This window comes from Ranitomeya imitator, chromosome 8 (assembly GCF_032444005.1).
Source record: "Ranitomeya imitator isolate aRanImi1 chromosome 8, aRanImi1.pri, whole genome shotgun sequence".
NCBI lineage: Eukaryota > Metazoa > Chordata > Amphibia > Anura > Dendrobatidae > Ranitomeya > Ranitomeya imitator.
In genome coordinates, this window is record NC_091289.1 from 17,771,929 (window position 1) to 17,790,350 (window position 18,422).

The window sequence follows — 18,422 nt, forward strand, 5'->3', positions numbered from 1 at the left end:
CTAGATTAAAAACATCCATATACTTCATTTGTAACGAAAGGAAAGAAACCATCCAAAATATGGTGAATTTGAGAAAAAAAAGTATTTTATTTTGTTTATTATTATTCTCAGAAACAGTGCCACTTTTGTTTCCAGGTTGAGATTGGTATTACAATAGAATTGCCGGGGTAGTTAATATTCCCTTTCTTATATATAATGTGGAGTTATAAGTATGTATCAGCGTATCACTGTACATGGGTATTTAGGGTACATCCGGGGTGTCACTTTAAATATCTCAGTTTTGGACAATCCCTTCTTGTTTCAATTGTCCCTTTAGGGTAGGTGCACACAGGCAGTAAACGCTGCGGGTTGGCACTAGGAGTAACACTAGAAGTAGTTCTGGGCACCAGACGTAGCATTAGGAGCAGTACTGGGCACCAGAAGTAGCACTAGGAGTAGTATTGGGCACTAGGAGTAGCACTAGGACTAGCACTGGGCACCAGAAGTAGCACTAGGAGTAGTTCTTGGCACTAGGAGTAGTACTGGGCACTAGGAATAGTACTGGGCACCAGAAGTAGCAATAGGACTAACACTGGGCACCAGAAATAGCACTAGGAGTAGTTCTTGGCACTAGGACTAGTACTGGGCACCAGAAGTAGCACTAGGACGAGTACTGGGCACCAGAACTAGCACTAGGAGTAGTACTGGGCATTAGGAGTAGCACTAGGAATAGCACTGGGCACGAGAAGTAGCACTAGGAGTAGTACTGGGCACTAGGACTAGTACTGGGCACCAGAAGTAGCACTAGGACTAACACTGGGCACCAGAAGTAGCACTAGGAGTAGTTCTTGGCACTAGGAGTAGTACTGGGCACTAGGAATAGCACTGGGCACTAGGAGTAGTACTGGGCACTAGGAGTAGTACTGGGCACTAGGAGTAGTTCTGAGCACTAGGAGTAGTACTGAGCACTATGGGTAGTACTGAGCACTAGGAGTAGTTCTTAGCACTAGGAGTAGTACTGAGCATTAGGAGTAGTACTGGGCACTAGGAGTAGTACTGAGCACTAGGAGTAGTACTGGGCACCAGAAGTAGCACTAGGAGTAGTACTGTTCATTAGGAGTAGCACTGGGCACCAGAAGTAGCACTAGGAGTAGTACTGGGCATTAGGAGTAGCGCTGGGCACCAGAAGTAGCACTAGGAGTAGTACTGAGCACTAGGAGTAGTACTGGGCACTAGGAGTAGTTCTGAGCACTAGGAGTAGTACTGCGCATCAGGAGTAGCACTGGGCACCAGAAGTAGCACTAGGAGTAGTACTGGGCATTAGGAGTAGCGCTGTGCACCATAAGTGGCACTAGGAGTAGTACTGGGCATCAGGAATAGCACTGGGCACCAGAAGTAGCACTAGGAGTAGTACTGGGCATCAGGAGTAGCACTGGGCACCAGAAGTAGTACTAGGAGTAGTATTGGGCATCAGGAGTAGCACTGGGCACCAGAAGTAGCACTAGGAGTAGTACTGGGCATCAGGAGTAGTACTGGGCACCAGAAGTAGCACTAGGAGTAGTACTGGGCATCAGGAGTAGCACTGGGCACCAGAAGTAGCACTAGGAGTAGTTCTTGGCACTAGGAGTAGTACTGGGCACTAGGAATAGCACTGGGCACTAGGAGTAGTACTGGGCACTAGGAGTAGTACTGGGCACTAGGAGTAGTACTGGGCACTAGGAGTAGTTCTGAGCACTAGGAGTAGTACTGAGCACTATGGGTAGTACTGAGCACTAGGAGTAGTTCTTAGCACTAGGAGTAGTACTGAGCATTAGGAGTAGTACTGGGCACTAGGAGTAGTACTGAGCACTAGGAGTAGTACTGGGCACCAGAAGTAGCACTAGGAGTAGTACTGGGCATTAGGAGTAGCACTGGGCACCAGAAGTAGCACTAGGAGTAGTACTGGGCATTAGGAGTAGCGCTGGGCACCAGAAGTAGCACTAGGAGTAGTACTGAGCACTAGGAGTAGTACTGGGCACTAGGAGTAGTTCTGAGCACTAGGAGTAGTACTGCGCATCAGGAGTAGCACTGGGCACCAGAAGTAGCACTAGGAGTAGTACTGGGCATTAGGAGTAGCACTGGGCACCAGAAGTAGCACTAGGAGTAGTACTGGGCACTAGGAGTAGCACTGGGCACCAGAAGTAGCACTAGGAGTAGTACTGGGCATTAGGAGTAGCGCTGGGCACCAGAAGTAGCACTAGGAGTAGTACTGGGCATCAGGAGTAGCGCTGGGCACCAGAAGTAGCACTAGGAGTAGTACTGGGCATTAGGAGTAGCGCTGTGCACCATAAGTGGCACTAGGAGTAGTACTGGGCATCAGGAATAGCACTGGGCACCAGAAGTAGTACTAGGAGTAGTATTGGGCATCAGGAGTAGCACTGGGCACCAGAAGTAGCACTAGGAGTAGTACTGGGCACTAGGAGTAGCACTGGGCACCAGAAGTAGCACTAGGAGTAGTACTGGGCATTAGGAGTAGCGCTGGGCACCAGAAGTAGCACTAGGAGTAGTACTGGGCATCAGGAGTAGCGCTGGGCACCAGAAGTAGCACTAGGAGTAGTACTGGGCATTAGGAGTAGCGCTGTGCACCATAAGTGGCACTAGGAGTAGTACTGGGCATCAGGAATAGCACTGGGCACCAGAAGTAGTACTAGGAGTAGTATTGGGCATCAGGAGTAGCACTGGGCACCAGAAGTAGCACTAGGAGTAGTACTGGGCATCAGGAGTAGTACTGGGCACCAGAAGTAGCACTAGGAGTAGTACTGGGCATCAGGAGTAGTACTAGGAGTAGTACTGGGCATTAGGAGTAGCACTAGGAGTAGTACTGGGCACTAGGAGTAGCACTGGGCACCAGGAGTAGCACTAGGAGTAGTACTGGGCACTATAAGTGGTACTGATAACACAAGCAGGACTGTGCATGGAAGTAGTACTGAGCGCTGGGAGTACTGCACAATAGTTAGTAGTGCTGAGCTATAGAAGTACATGTAGCACTGTGATACCACCATTAACCCTTCGAGGTTTGTATCCCCTCCACCAGTTTTATTCATGATCTGCAGTTAATCAAACTGTCTTTATGGACCCAATGCCACCTGGGACTTGCCAGGATTCCTCCTCCAGTAAGATCAGTCTTGCAAAAATAATTTGGCAGCGCTGAGAAGTTCTCCGATGCCATAATGACTCGGGGGAGTTGGATAATTTGATGCGTCTCTTCCCCCAAACTCCTTTCATTTTTTATGTCTTTTTTTATTTTGGGAGATGTCAGCATGTTGATGTGTACAGTCCCTCCGTGTTGCTCACAGTACGACTGTCAGCGCTGAGGCCGGTGCAGATGTCTGACAGGTGACTGATAGCTGTGATCTGTTAGTCGAGACTCGAGGGTGATGTTGATACCATCTTAGAAATATCACATATTAAAAGAGCGAGGAAAGTGATGGGCGATCGGCAGGACGGAAGAGCCCCTCACCTCCAATTGGAAAGATCACACTGGGACATACTTGTCAATTTTTGGGAAGGAGGTCAGCGAGCCCCAAATTTATGTATTTAAGTGGGACGAAAATGTCCTCAAAAGTGGACAACCCATTTAAATACAGTCTTCCTGTAGTCACCACTAGGGGGACCTCACTGTGCACTGTATTATTATCATTGGGCTCAATATAAACCTGTATGCACTAAGCTCCTAAGTGCCCTCTAGTGGTGGCTGCAGGAAGTCAGAGTTTTATTATTTACCTCTACGTTTGGTGTTGAAAAATGTTCAGTAGTTTTATCAATAGTCATTCCACGTCCAATTTATCAAAACCATATGTCGGGTATTGCCTAATCCTTTAATTTTGCTCATTTTCGTCTGATCCCAACCACTATCTGTAAACGGGCTATGCTGACGGATGACTTGGGTGGATGGGAGAATCGCTCTTGGTTGAGGTTATGGGGGGCTGCTGCCATGGTGCAGTCTTTCTTGGCGGTAATTGTGGATGGTGTAGTGTGGCATGACCGATGTGACAGACGTGTGTCTCTGTTGGATTAATCAGCGATTCCTTTGATCCGTAACATATGCTCCCTGCAGACATTTCAAGTCAACATATTCAACATTTGTGCTACGCCAGTTTAAGAAGGTCCTTGCGCAAGGGGGGCGGATTTCCATCAAACAGGAAGGTTGTGGCGCTGACAGCGGCGGGGATGACATATACATCACCGATCTGTGCTGCCATTTATTCCCCTATCTGAGTGAAATCACACAGAATATCTGACTGGCGACCTTTCTGCTCTGTTATTACACACTATACTGTGCTTCAAAGATGGCAGAAGTAAAAAAAAAAAAGACTTTACAGCTAGTAGTCAGATCTATATTGAGGAAAGTGGGAAAGCTGGGTGAGCGCCAATACAGTCAGCCATTATAATCTATTTTCGCTCGGCTTTCCCAGTCTCCTCATTAACAAATCTATCCAGTATAAGATGGCTGGGACACCCACTAATCAGCAGATCAGGGGTCCAATGTCCCCCATTTCAATGGAGCTGGGGGTCAAGCATGTGCACTGTCGATCAATTCAAAATAAAAGGGACAGAATGAGAAAAAACTTTCGAATTTTGATTTTTGAAATACCCCTTTAATTCAAAATATAAGGGACAGAATGAGAGAAAACTTTGGAATTTTGATTTTCGAGATACCCCTTGAAATAAAGCTCACAATATTTAAAAAAAAAAAATGATCACTGATCGACGAGGATCTGGTGATTGAAACCTCCACGTTTATCCCACAGTGGCCACTGCTGGAGAAATGTAGTATTACACGTAGACCGTTCAAATAAAGTCCTGCAGAGCATTGGGGTATATAGATAAGATAATCCATAAAGTATATATTTTTTTGTTCCGCAGTGTTCGGAGACCCTCGTTAACTACTTTTTTTACCTTGAAGATTTCAGGAAAAAGATTATTTTTATTTCTAAATCACTTGTGACGGAGACTAACAAGTTTTGACTTTGCTAACAGCAGAGATGTAATTAGTTTTTCAATATAGACTGTCTATAATTATTTGGAAATCAATTCCTCCCCGTCCAAGTGGATCAACACTAGTTTATTCAGAATTTAAGCCTTTGAGTGTGAAAACTGGGATGAGCGGCGGTCGGGCAGACATGTTCCGCTACAGCGCCGGGGATGGGAGCGGGGAGTTGTTGCGGCAGCCGTAGATGAATATTTATAGGCGATGGGGCAGGGGCAATGGCTGACTTTGACAGTTTACAGGAACACTTAGTTAATTAGAGGATGACATGTCACCCGGGGTCCCCTGACACTGCCCTGCCTTCTGTCTCCAAGTCCCTTCTCTCTATTTTTGACAAGCTAGATTACATCATTACACTGGGTTTTAGTCGTTAGTTGCCCCTATAACGAAAAGGTGCATATATTAAGCATTAATTAGATGTTATCTCTGGCATGCTGCGAATTCAAGCAGGAAAAAAAAAATTGCATTTCAAAGGCTGTGTGATCAGGATTTCGTCAGCCCATTAAAAAGTTTCTCGTTATTATTGACTGGACCGCGCCGCTGCAGAGCGGGTGACATCGGGGTTCTTTTAAATGAGTTGTATAACACGGGTATATTTAATATGCAGACGATTCTGCCACTGTCATAACGTAACCACAAGCTAAAAGTAGAGAGGGATCATTTTTAAAAAAATGAGATGAGTCAAGTACTTGTAGTAACAGAAATTGGATTTAATGGGGGTGGACCGCTTTTGATATACACTTTTAGTTAGAAGAGTTCTGCAAAATAGGTTGATTACAAGAATGTCAACTGAGATTACCAACAATTAGCTGTAATCATTGGGAGATCCTGGGATCAAGTGTTTCATTTCCCTACAGTGCCTCCGCAGGTGAAATAAGGTAGTACACACAGTACCTTCTGGGTCTTCCAAGTCTATGGAATCACTGAATGAGGACTTATAAGACTCCAATAGTCCTATTAAACAATATATCACTGATTGAGGTGGACTAATTTGATATTGTATTTTTAATTAGTTAAATAAAAGTTATATTTTATAAAATATTTAGTCCACATCACTCAGTGATAGACCCTCCAAGTCTCTGGCCTTGGTTCTAGGTAACAGATGAGGGTCCAGAATAAGAGACCAACCCTATTTTAGTTTTATCTCATTTTGGGAAAGCTAAGTAAGACTTGCAAGTACTTTGGCAGACTTCAGGTATGCCAGCCTCCTGCATGGATAAACTAGGGGCATAACTAGGGAGAAAGGGACTCAGTGGGTAAGTGTCCTGGCCTGAATGCTAATGGAAGGCACCAACAAGCCACCCAGCCATGATCAGGGTATTTAGATACAGGGCTAGGGCACAAAATGTAATTGTTACCCAAGTTAGATAAAAGCCTAAATACTCCATTGAGACAATCCTCATCGTTTCATACAGAAATGGGAGTGGTATCTCTGTGTAGTTAGCCAGATTTTGCATTCATGAATCTGGGAAAGCTGGGTGATGAATAATTGTGCTTAATTAAAAAGTGATCACTGATCGACGTGGATCTGGTAGTTAAAATCAACACATCTACACAACCCTGTCAAGTAGTGTGTGCCTGTATATGTGTATATATAGACAGATAGATGGCCCACCATGAAAAAGGTGAGTATCTTTCTAAATACTTTAGTCTCCGTCAGAAGTGATACAAGAATAAAGTATTTACAAAGTTACTTAACTTTTCATACAGAGTCATACTGGATAATAGTAATATTGGGATTGTTTAAGTGTAACCACTATTGAAATGTGCTGTGTCTTCCCTATGAATGAAGAAACCAAACTATCCACATCTGATGAAAGAATCAAATTATGCTAAATGGTTTGTAGAAATGATTTTTCAGAATCTACTTAATTAACGAAGCTACAAAATTAGCATTTTTTTTATACTTGATTGATTAAAACTATTAAAGAATTTCTATGCCCTTCACTGTTCACCCTATGTATAAATAAGCACAGCCCTAGTCTACAGCTCGCTAATGGCATTGACTCTTGATCTTACAATGTGTATGGCCCGGGGCTGTCTGTATGAATGGTCCTAGATTTGTAAGCTCATAGGAAGTCTTTGTCTGCTCCCATTACATGTCTGCTCCCATTACACGTTGAGCCAATGATTTACTTATGTAATGCAGTAAAATCTATTATTTGGTTTGTTGCTGAAAAGTGAGGGGGTCATATACACTGTATGGAGAAAAGTATCAACGACACACTTCTTAATCATTGAATTTAGGTTTCTCATTCAGTTCCACTGTATAACATCCGGCCATAATTGCCCTTGCTATCTTGCTATATAACATCTGGCCACATAACCCCTCAGTATATAACATCCAGCTCTATTGCCACTGGGGTATAACATCTAGCCCCATCAACTCCCCCAGTATATAAAATCCAGCTCCATTGCCCCTGGGGTATAACATTTGACCCCATCACCACCTGGTATAGAACATGTAAGCTCCATTGCCCCCTGTATATGACATCCAGCCCCATCACCTGCCCGGTATATGACATCCGGCCCCATCACCTGCCCGATATATGACATCTGGCCCCATCATCTGCTCGGTATATGACATCCGGCCCCATCACCTGCCCAGTATATGACATCCGGCCCCATCACCTGCCCCGTATATGACATCCGGCCCCATCACCTGCCTGATATATGACATCCAGCCCCATCACCTGCCCAGTATATGACATCCGGCCCCATCACTTGCCCGATATATGACATCCAGCCCCATCACCTGCCCAGTATATGACATCCGGCCCCATCACCTGCCCGGTATATGACATCCGGCCCCATCACCTGCCCAGTATATGACATCCAGCCCCATCACCTGCCCAGTATATGACATCCGGCCCAATCACTTGCCCAATATATGACATCCGGCCCCATCACCTGCCCAGTATATGACATCCGGCCCCATCACCTGCCCCGTATATGACATCCGGCCCCATCACCTGCCTGGTATATGACATCCAGCCCCATCACCTGCCCAGTATATGACATCCGGCCCCATCACTTGCCCGATATATGACATCCGGCCCCATCACCTGCCCAGTATATGACATCCGGCCCCATCACCTGCCCGGTATATGACATCCGGCCCCATCACCTGCCTGGTATATGACATCCAGCCCCATCACCTGCCCAGTATATGACATCCGGCCCCATCACTTGCCCGATATATGACATCCGGCCCCATCACCTGCCCAGTATATGACATCCGGCCCCATCACCTGCCCCGTATATGACATCCGGCCCCATCACCTGCCTGGTATATGACATCCAGCCCCATCACCTGCCCCGTATATGACATCCGGCCCCATCACCTGCCTGGTATATGACATCCGGCCCCATCACCTGCCCCGTATATGACATCCGGCCCCATCACCTGCTCGTTATATGACATCCGGCCCCATCACCTGCCCGATATATGACATCCGACCCCATCAACTGCCCGGTATATGACATCCGGCCCCATCATCTGCCCGGTATATAACATCCGACCCGATCACCTGCCTGGTATATGACATCCGGCCCCATCACCTGCCCGATATATGACATCCGGCCCCATCATCTGTCCGGTATATGACATCCGGCCCCATCATCTGTCCGGTATATGACATCCGACCCGATCACCCCCTGTTATATAGCATCCAGCTGCATTGCCCCTGGGGTATAACATCCGACCCCATCGCCCCCACTATGTACCATCCGTCCCCATTGTCCCTGGTTTTCACCATATAATGCAAGTTTAACCCATTCCCCACCATGCCATTATACCACACTACTATACAACACTTAACCATCAGTTGACGCCGTATCGCAGGGCCATGTGAATGATGGGAATCCATGGCACTCGCTGATGGAGCTTTTGATAATTCATGGATAGGATGATTGCGTGTAGTGAAGGTCATTTATGAACCACCATTTCGACAGCGCATTTAATTTCCTTTCTGCACTTTCATATGAACCTCATATATTAATAATAATAATATGCCCGTGAAAAATCACCCTATGACTCGATGGCTGGTAATACGTATGGTGCAAGCAGTAAACAATGGCCACTATTACTATATCATTTATCGTCATCATGTCACTGGGTCCTTATTTTCGCCAAATTTTGCACCTTCTGGTCTTTAAATGAATTATGAGGCTGGATAGCAATGTGTTCACAGCATAGACCAGAGCCATCTTCGGCTGGTTGGCAACGGCAGCGACCGCCCCTACTGACATGCTACATGACGTGTCCCTTTAATAAAGGCCTTCCCTTTCAGCATCTATGGCTAATAAAATAAAGATCGAAATCTCAGAAGGCACTTTCAGAAAGTCTTGCAGACTTATTGTTTCTAGTTGTACTTTCCCTTTAAGAGGATCTGTTAGGCGATACCCTTTACTTAAATTTAGTGTATGCAAACATGGCTGATTGGGCGTAATGGCTCTCGTAGTGGGGTAAGGGAAAGCAGGAATGTAGAATCGGGGGCTAAGGAATGGAGGCAGAAAGTTGTTATTGGGAAATTTATCATAATTGTTTGTTGCCCATAGCAACCAATAACAGTTCAGCTTTAATTTTACCAGGGCTATTTATAAAATGAAAGCCGCGCTGTGATTGGTTGCTATGGGCAAAATGAGGCCTAGTGTGTTATGTCAAGCGCGAGGCCTGAGGGAGATATGGCACGCTCAATTGTACTGTACTGCGGAATATGTTGGCACTATAGAAATAAAATTATTATTATGGGGACCTAAAGAATACAGTGTAATGGTGTCTTTACCTAAAAACTTTGTGAATACTCTTTCTTGTGAACAAACAACTCGGATTCCTGATGTGAATTTAATCATGGATACCTAAGCTACTGCACATAGGGTAAGTGACATAGTGAATCAGAAGATAGAAATAACCCTTTAACTGTGTCCTGTCAGCACACTATGTCTCTTTTATGCGAGGAGAGTTCACTGTATCCTGTCGGCACGCTATTTTTTAATTCTCCAAAGAGAGATCACTGTTTTCTGTCGGAATACTATGTCTCTGTTTTCCAAGGAGAAATCGCTGTGTCCTGTCAGCACACTATGTCTCTGTTCTCAGAGGAGAGTTCAGTGTATTTTGTCGGCACACTATGTCTATGACCTGCTCTGATACAAAACTTATATATTCCTCATACAATTGTCACTTTCCACTTGTTTTTTTCCATTTTGTTCCTTAGGGTATGTGCACACGATGCGGATTTTGCTGCGGACCAGCAGCGTTTCCGCAGCTGCGGGTCCGCAGCAGTTTCCCATGAGTTTACAGTTCAATGTAAACCTATGGGAAACCAAAAGCGCTGTGCACATGCTGCGGGAAAAAACGCGCGGAAACGCAGCGGTTTACATTCTGCAGCATGTCACTTCTTTCTGTGGATTCCTTAGCGGTTTTACAGCTGCTCCTATGGAAAAACGCAGTGAAAACCACAGAAAAAACTCGGTAAATCCGCGATAAATCTGCAGCAAAAACGCAGCATTTTTGCCCTGCAGATTTATCAAATCTGCTGCGGAAAAATCAGCAGTGGCCAAGAATACGTGTGCACATAGCCTTATTATGCTATCTGTTCCATTTCCAAGAATCTTCCATTGATTTCCCCTTTGCATTTCGGCCCCCCAGCGTTGTTAGCAGGACCATATATTGAGGGACATCTATGTTGCTGTCTTGACATCACCCTGCAAACCCCGCTGCTGATCGGTCGGTAATCACATTAGCGCAGCATTAGGCCTGAACAATAGCTGGGGGTTTAACTGTCCAGCAAACATCCATTTTTGTGAGTAAATGACTCATTTAACACTGTATAGCACTCGCTAGTAAAGGATTAGGAAGATTGAGAGCATAGGAAGGGGTCAGGGTAAGGGGGGATACAATGAAATTAGGTTGGATTTAGAATTCCTGAAAGGCAGGTTAAAAGTTCACTCATGCACAAGTGAGACCCCTCTCACATTTACCATTGTTCGGTGTGTGGCTACAATCTGCCATCAGGGCACGTTACTAGTAAATGGACATTGCTATTGACCTCTGCTGCTGATCACAGCCTTGGGTGGTCACCTTTGGAGGAACCATATACCTACTGGAAGACCAGCACTAACCTCCTTACTTACAGCCACCTAGGCTTTAGGGGATTTCATGTTTTCGGGAGAAATGAAGGGGCAGGCTGCTGCCTTCGAGAAAAACATTTTAGATAATTAAAAATTCAACACGTCCGATCCTTCTTTATCCTTACATCTTCTGACCAAGGATAGTCCAGAGACCTCCATAGTCGGATGGTCCCTTCTGAAATCATCAGGTTTGGACAAAATAAATATACTTAACAAATATACTTCCAAATTTAATCATTAAGCTCTTGTTTTGTCCTCTGCTTTACGTTTGATGTCTTGGTCTAATAGGAGGGTGTTTTTGTGTGTCAAAACTGGAGTCAGCTATAGGATCCTTGAGAATTTTGAAGGACCAACTCGGCCTTTACTACTGGGCTAAATATTTCCTTGCTTCCTTATGTTTCCTCTTGGCATGACATATCCTGGATGACCAAAAAACAAAGTCAAGAACTGTCTCCACACCTGTCCACAGGTTGTCCTCTCTGAGGCTGAGCTGCAGTACCACACACAACCTGCGGACAGGTGTGGCGCTGTTCATGGTCAAAAAAAGGCAGTTATCAAATTCAAGGTGCAACTTTGGCTGTGAATGGAGGAGAACTGTCTTGTATTTTGCCTGCGTTTGTAAAGTTTTCACAGTTTTAATGTGAAGTCAACCATTTGGATGAGCAGTCATATTTTTTTTCCTAAGCTGCCAGTCTGTCTCCGGCATATATTTCTGCTCCTTCACACTGACGGATGACAACATGTCACTTTTTTACCAGTGGCATCTTGTCAGGTTCTGGTATAACTTTTCGTCTAAGGTAGACGATTAGTAAGGAAAAAATTACACATCCCTGGGTGTTATATACCCGAGCTCAGACCGGCGGCTGTCGTCTTGGGATGAGTGTTAATATACAATATTTAATTCATGAATTTCTGTAGAAGTTTGAGGCACTGGAGAGAGAAAAACCGTGTGGCCTCGGAGGAGCGGAAAGTTTTCTAGATGGCCAGACAGTTCGTAAATAGGAAAGTTATAAGGTTTATTCGTATACTGGGCTGACCTTAAATAACCCTGAGAGCCAAGACCATTCATGGTCACTATGAGGACAGTTCATATAATACCGCCACACAGTTCTAAAATAATACCGCCCACAAATTTCCATTGCATAAATCCATAATCCGTTCCATCCATCCACTGGTAATCATTTACAGGGGGAGAAGATGATGTTCCTCCCAAAGTTATCAAAGACTTAGGGCCACCATGCACAGTAGACTAAAATCATCCAATATCGATGGGATCAGCCGACGGTCTAATGTGTATGTGGGGGGTCTCCAGATTCTCCTCCAAGAGAAGATGTAGTCCATCTTTTGGAGACAGACAGATTATGATCTCATTACAAAGACTTCATAGATCCTAGGAGCAGAAGATGAAGATCTGCTGGGAGATCTCCGAGGAGTCTCAAGTAGATCATCAATAGCTAAGGTCTATATCTAGAGAATAAATAGGGCCAACTCTTAGGATGTTGTATCTATAAGATCAATGACAGTTAATTAAAATTTTGGTTAATATAAAGTGTTACTGCACCCCAAAGCCATGTATAGATGGACACTACTTAAAGTGGAGAACCACTGGAAAGAGTAACTGGAGGACTCCATGCCATCGTGTTTTACATGGACGGATTTATTTCAGTGGGTGTCATATGCCAGGTAGAACAACCACTCTAAAAGGACTTAAATTTGTATTTTTTAACTGAAAGAGCATATGACCACCTTTTAAAGGGGACTTGTCACTTGGCATAAATATGTAATTTTTTGGCCTGGTGTAAATGTCGTTGTTCTCCTGAATCCAGTGCTGTTTTTCTTTCGTTCCTGCGCCTCTCGGATCCTGAGATACAGCCCCTTTTTTCTCTGTCTATAAATCTAGTCTTGTTACTTAAGTGGGCGTGGTCTTCAAGAAGAGTTGAGACGCCCTCTTGTACAACAAGACTAGACTTAGATGCGAGGAAGAGGAGGCCATATCTCTGGATCCGAGAGGCGTAGGAACAAAAGAAAAACATCGCCGGATTCAGGAGAACAGCGGCGTTTACACCAGCTACAGAAATTACATATTTATGGCAGGTGACAAGTTCCTTTTAATAGACATTTCTTCCCAAGAAAAAAAAAATTCTATCTGTACTTTAGAAAGATGGATGATAACAAATATGGCTGCACATGTTTCACATGTTTTCTAGTCTACCCAATAGTAAATGTTACAGTCTTTGCTAACAGTTTTTTTCTGGATTGGATAGAACCTTGAGACAGTTAAATATCATTTACCGCTCATTTCGAATTTTAAAATTTTAGGTAGAATTTTTTTTTTTATGGCGAGTGCCTCTGCTACGGTGTCATGGGTGAAGCTAGGTAACAATAAAACAGATTCAGATGCATTTTATCGTGTTCTACGTCTACGATTGTATAAAATAATATATATCTAAAAATCCTATATTTATTTTGACAGAAGCGTTCAGGATTTTGTCTTTTTTTTCCGTGTCGCTCTTGAAGTCGCTTGTCACAGTTCCCAGTTCTGGTCTCCATATCACTGCCTGAATCTGAATAGTCAATGAGAGCTGATTAATATGCATGAGGAGCGGTATTTAGTGTGTGCACTGGACCACTGCACAGCAAGGCAGGCACTGGAGGGAGGGCTGTGCGGTGCGAGGCAGCACAGCAGAGGACAGGCACACACACACTGCCTCCTGTCACCAAGGGTGCAGCATCAATGTGCCTGCATCCTCCGGACGCGCTCCTCTAGACGGATATGTGTCGCATCCTATAACCATGGGATGCAGCTTATGCAGCCTCAGGAGAGCAGACGAGGAATACAAATTACTCTATGAAGTTTGCCAGGTAATTCTTCATTCTAAAAGCATGGGGAGGGGGAAACAAAAAAATGTATTTCACTCATATGCATCATTACAAAATCCGGAGGATGAGTATAGATGTAGCAGAACTGAGCGGGTTTATCTGTCATCATAACCGGTTAATTTTCCAAAACGACCAACTCGGATCTGCTATATCTGTGGAACTTCGCTCTGCTACATCTGCATGCCACCGAAAGAAAAGGATTGATTCCGTTACACCCCCCAAGCTGCTGTTTATTGCCAAATTGGCACAGATGAGTATAGATGTAGCAGAACTGAGTGGGTTTATCTGTAATCATAACCGGTTAATTTTCCAAAATGACCAACTCGGATCTGCTATATCTGTGGAACTTAGCTCTGCTACATCTGCATGCCACCGAAAGAAAAGGGTTGATTCCGTTACACCCCCCAAGCTGCTGTTTATTGCCAAATTGGCACAGGTAGATGAGTATACATGTAGCAGAGCTGAGCGGGTTTATCTATCATAACCGATACATTTTCAAAAAACGACCAACTCAGATCTGCTATATCTGTGGAACTTAGCTCCGCTACATCTGCATGCCACCGAAAGAAAAGGGTTGATTCCGTTACACCCCCCAAGCTGCTGTTTATTGACAAATTGGCACAGGTAGATGAGTATACATGTAGCAGAGCTGAGCGGGTTTATCTATCATAACCGGTTAGTTTTCCAAAACGACCAACTCGGTACTGCTATATCTGTGGAACTTAGCTCTGCTACATCTGCATGCCACCGGGAAAAAGGATTGATTCCGTTACACCCCCCCAAGCTGCTGTTTATTGCCAAACTGGCACAGGTAGCGTGCGCTCTCTTGCATGCCAACACATGACACCCACCCTAGATGCCTCAGGGCCCCCCAGTTTGTATCCGGTCACGATTATCAAGGTTGTTCTGGAAGACGGGATCGGTTTAATGCCTCCGAGGCGGCGGGGGAATTCGAGATAGACGTGCCGGGGAATATAAACCCATTTTCCGATTTCATCTCTCATGAAAGGACTGCGCGGCTTTTGTGTTTTCGGAAGGACTGAAGTTGGCAAGAACAAGGTTGCGAGTGCGCAGAGCGTGAGCGAGCTTCCCCGTCACCTTGTTATCTGACAGCGGGGAATCACGGTCCTTTAATGTACAAAGCGCTGCCGGGTCCTAGGGAGAATGATTTCTACAAAAATGGTCCCTTGTAGGGATGTAGCACGGTTGGGGTTGTCATCGGTCTGTTACCTGGGGGTAAGGACTGAAGCTTCTTCATAGATTGGTGCCAATGATTAAATGACCCTTTCAGCTCTGCTACATCTATAAGAAGGAACCAGAGCAAATTGTTTCCAGACCTTAATATAGGAGACGTTTAAAATTGAGGGTCCTTAAATTGGGACCATAAATAAACTCTCAGCGTTGAGACATGTGTACCCCAGTCCTAAGATGCTGTAAAGTACCAATTGCACTGGTGTTACTGGCATTCGATGCATTGCTATTTGTGAGGGTCCTAATGTTGGGTGGAATCCACCTTTAACACACATTTACTTTCCTTCGTCGTGCACATTTTCTCTGAATGATCTGGAATGTAGAACTCCACATTGGACTTTGATATTAAAGGGAAACTCCCCCCCTGTGTCATTAATGACCATGGGGGAGGGGGTTAATTTGGGGGCTAGTTTTCAGCTACAACACTGCGACCCACTTACAGACTTGTCTATTGGCTTTGTATGGTATGGCAGCCCAATCTCATTTACTCCGATGCTGCAGTACCAGGCCCGGCCAGTGAATAATGGAGGCGCTGTTTCTGGGGGGAAAAAAATGAAAAGTAGAGCAATGTTGGGTCAGGATGAAATTTTACCCCAAGCCAAGTTGTCTAAAGTTTAGCAATTTTGCCATTAGGAGGACTTCTCCGCCATCTCTGCTTTATTTGCAAGATTGGTTATTAGGCAGTGCGTGCTCTGACAACCAGAGTGACAGTCGTGGATTGGCACATTGACAGCCGTGACCTTATGCCATTCTTCATCCGCGATAATAATCAGCTTATGGTGACAGCATTTACACTCACTTTGTCCTATAATATAATATACGTCACATATTATATGGTCGTGCCCATGTCTGCCAACGCTGCCAGCCTATTCGCTAAGAATATGAATGAAGAAAATAATTAGTAACAGAACTTTGCCCAATAGTAAAGTTTAGCTCTTTGCCCAGGACTGTAGGCGCAGTTTCTACTTTGGCCACTAGAGGGCAATGTGTGTCAGGTAAGTTTTGCTTTACTGCCATAATGAAAAGTTTTCTCAGTGGCAAAATTGGTTACAGGCCCATAGGACTTGGGCCTTTTTTTTTTTTTTAATTACCATGCTATTTGTGATAAATCTTGCTTATTTACTATCCCTGTGCAGTACAAGCGGAGAGGAGCCCAGATTGTGTCTCATTTCTGGAACAGCTGTGCATTCTACATTACCCAAAGGGTTCGCTCACTGAAATCCATGATCATTTCTAGCAGAGATACAGGCTGTATGCAGTGTGTATATATGCCTGTAGATGTGTGCCAAGAAAAAAATGTCAGTCCGCTTTTTATTTATTCGGTGCCCAAGAGGGCTAGAACCTGGGACCACCAGGCCGCAGGGTAGTACATATAAAACCTGGAGTGATACATCATTCACACTGCATGTAGTGTCACTAAACAGACACATAGTTCTGCATTGGAGCTGTATACGCAAAAGGGAAAGGTGTTTTTGACCCATTGAAGCAGCAGAAACATGTTTTGCAAAAGTATACACACCCAACTTGTGCCGAAAAGAGTTAATGCCAAGCGGCGGCATCTTCCAGCGGCATCCTGGTGTCTTTGAGCCGTTATCGCTGTCTGTTAGACTTCCCTAATAGCACAAACTATTGATTGTCTTGGCGCGCCCGAGGCAGGAGCAGATGTGGAGGGCTGGATGATGGGGCACGCGTCGCCCCTTGCTAATCATTCAAGCACAGGTACATTAATAAAAGACTGGAATAATGCGTCAATGTCAGTAGGGGGCGGTAAGGGCGTCTTTTAAATATTTGACTTTTTGTTTAATATTTAGATTCTTATGTCCGGTAATATTATCATCATGCCTCATCTTTCCCATTATAGGGTCTCGATGTGCAAAAATGGACATGCCCTTTAAGAATTAACTCCGCCCCCAAATCTTGGTTTCTAGGATGGCCTGCTCTGGTCTATTATATACGGGGTCCGCTGTCTGCAGGGGGGCCAAGAACTGACAGTACATACTTACCTGCAGCCCAGATTTTCCTAGAAAAGAGGCAGATCTTAGCAAAAACTGCCCTAAATAATACGACGTAACTCCTCCCCTTTGTCCAACTTATATATAACTATAGCGTCCATTTAAATTGAGACCAGCTTAAAGGGAATGTCCATAATTAGAAAAAAATATCAGATTGTTTGTGGGGCAAGAGTTTGGCTCCACTTAAAGGGGTATTCCCATTTCCAAAATCCTATCCCAATATGTTTTAGGTGTAGTAATAATAATATTAGCAAATACCTCCAATTAGAAATGTAGTATAGTTCTTCTGATTCGCTATGTCGCTTACCCCATGTGCAGGATCTTACTTATCCATAGTTACCACCACTGAGATAGTGACAGTTAGGTAACCATGGTTACGACCGCCTGTCACTATATCAGTGGTCGTAACTATGGATACATAAGAGGAAAGAGATATAGCGAATCAGAAGAACTATACTACATTTGCTAATATTATTATTATTACACCTACTACATATTGAGATGGGACTACCTCTTTAAGTGAATAGGGCTAAGCTGCAATACCGCACAAAACCCACGGACAGGGGTGGCGCCGTTTTTAAAATTAAGCAGCCACGTTTTTTCTAATTCTGTATAAAGCCGACATAATATATTCCATTAGTAGAATGGAGGTCCAACTTCTGGGACCCCCCTGAGAATTAAGGGGCTTGGGTGCTCTGTAGGGAAAACCGTAATGTACTATTTATTCTGGACCGGTGGACGCCCAACCATGCAGGGATGTGATATCGGAGCGCCCCTTTAATATAAAAACCATATACCGGCTGTCGGGTAATGCAGTCGGTGGAGAAATCCTACAACGTGGACCCTGGAGGTAGAGAAAATCTGGTGATAAATGACATGCCGGCGATCCCAGGGCATCTGTTCTCCTGAATCCCGGCATCAGCGAGACAAAGCGGATCAAATAGAGCCGGAGCCGATGTTCGAGTCTTCTCTTCATCCACTAATAACTCAAAGAGCCGCTCTTCATTAAGGGATTTGGAGCCGCGCCAGCATCTCAACGCGCGTCCGTCCCCCCCCTCCTCCGGCGTCTTGTCGCGCACATCGCCTTATTGTACCTGTAATCGCCTAATGAAATGTGTATGAAGACACCTAGTTATTAC

At 44.6% G+C, this 18,422-nt stretch overlaps 1 protein-coding gene across 3 annotated transcripts in view; it reads left to right on the forward strand.

Moving 5' to 3' along the window:
- PDZRN3 (PDZ domain containing ring finger 3) overlaps positions 1-18,422 on the forward strand; it is a 230,987-nt gene that overhangs the window by 180,135 nt on the left and 32,430 nt on the right. Inside the window, exon 1 of one of the 3 annotated variants that reach the window (XM_069736468.1) lies at positions 13,805-14,002. The exons of the other annotated variants lie outside the window; for them this stretch is intronic. Within the exon in view, the coding sequence (XP_069592569.1) occupies positions 13,934-14,002 (69 nt within the window). The 5' untranslated portion in view covers positions 13,805-13,933. Of the gene's footprint in view, positions 1-13,804; positions 14,003-18,422 lie in introns of those variants that run through there. 3 annotated transcript variants of the gene reach the window in all.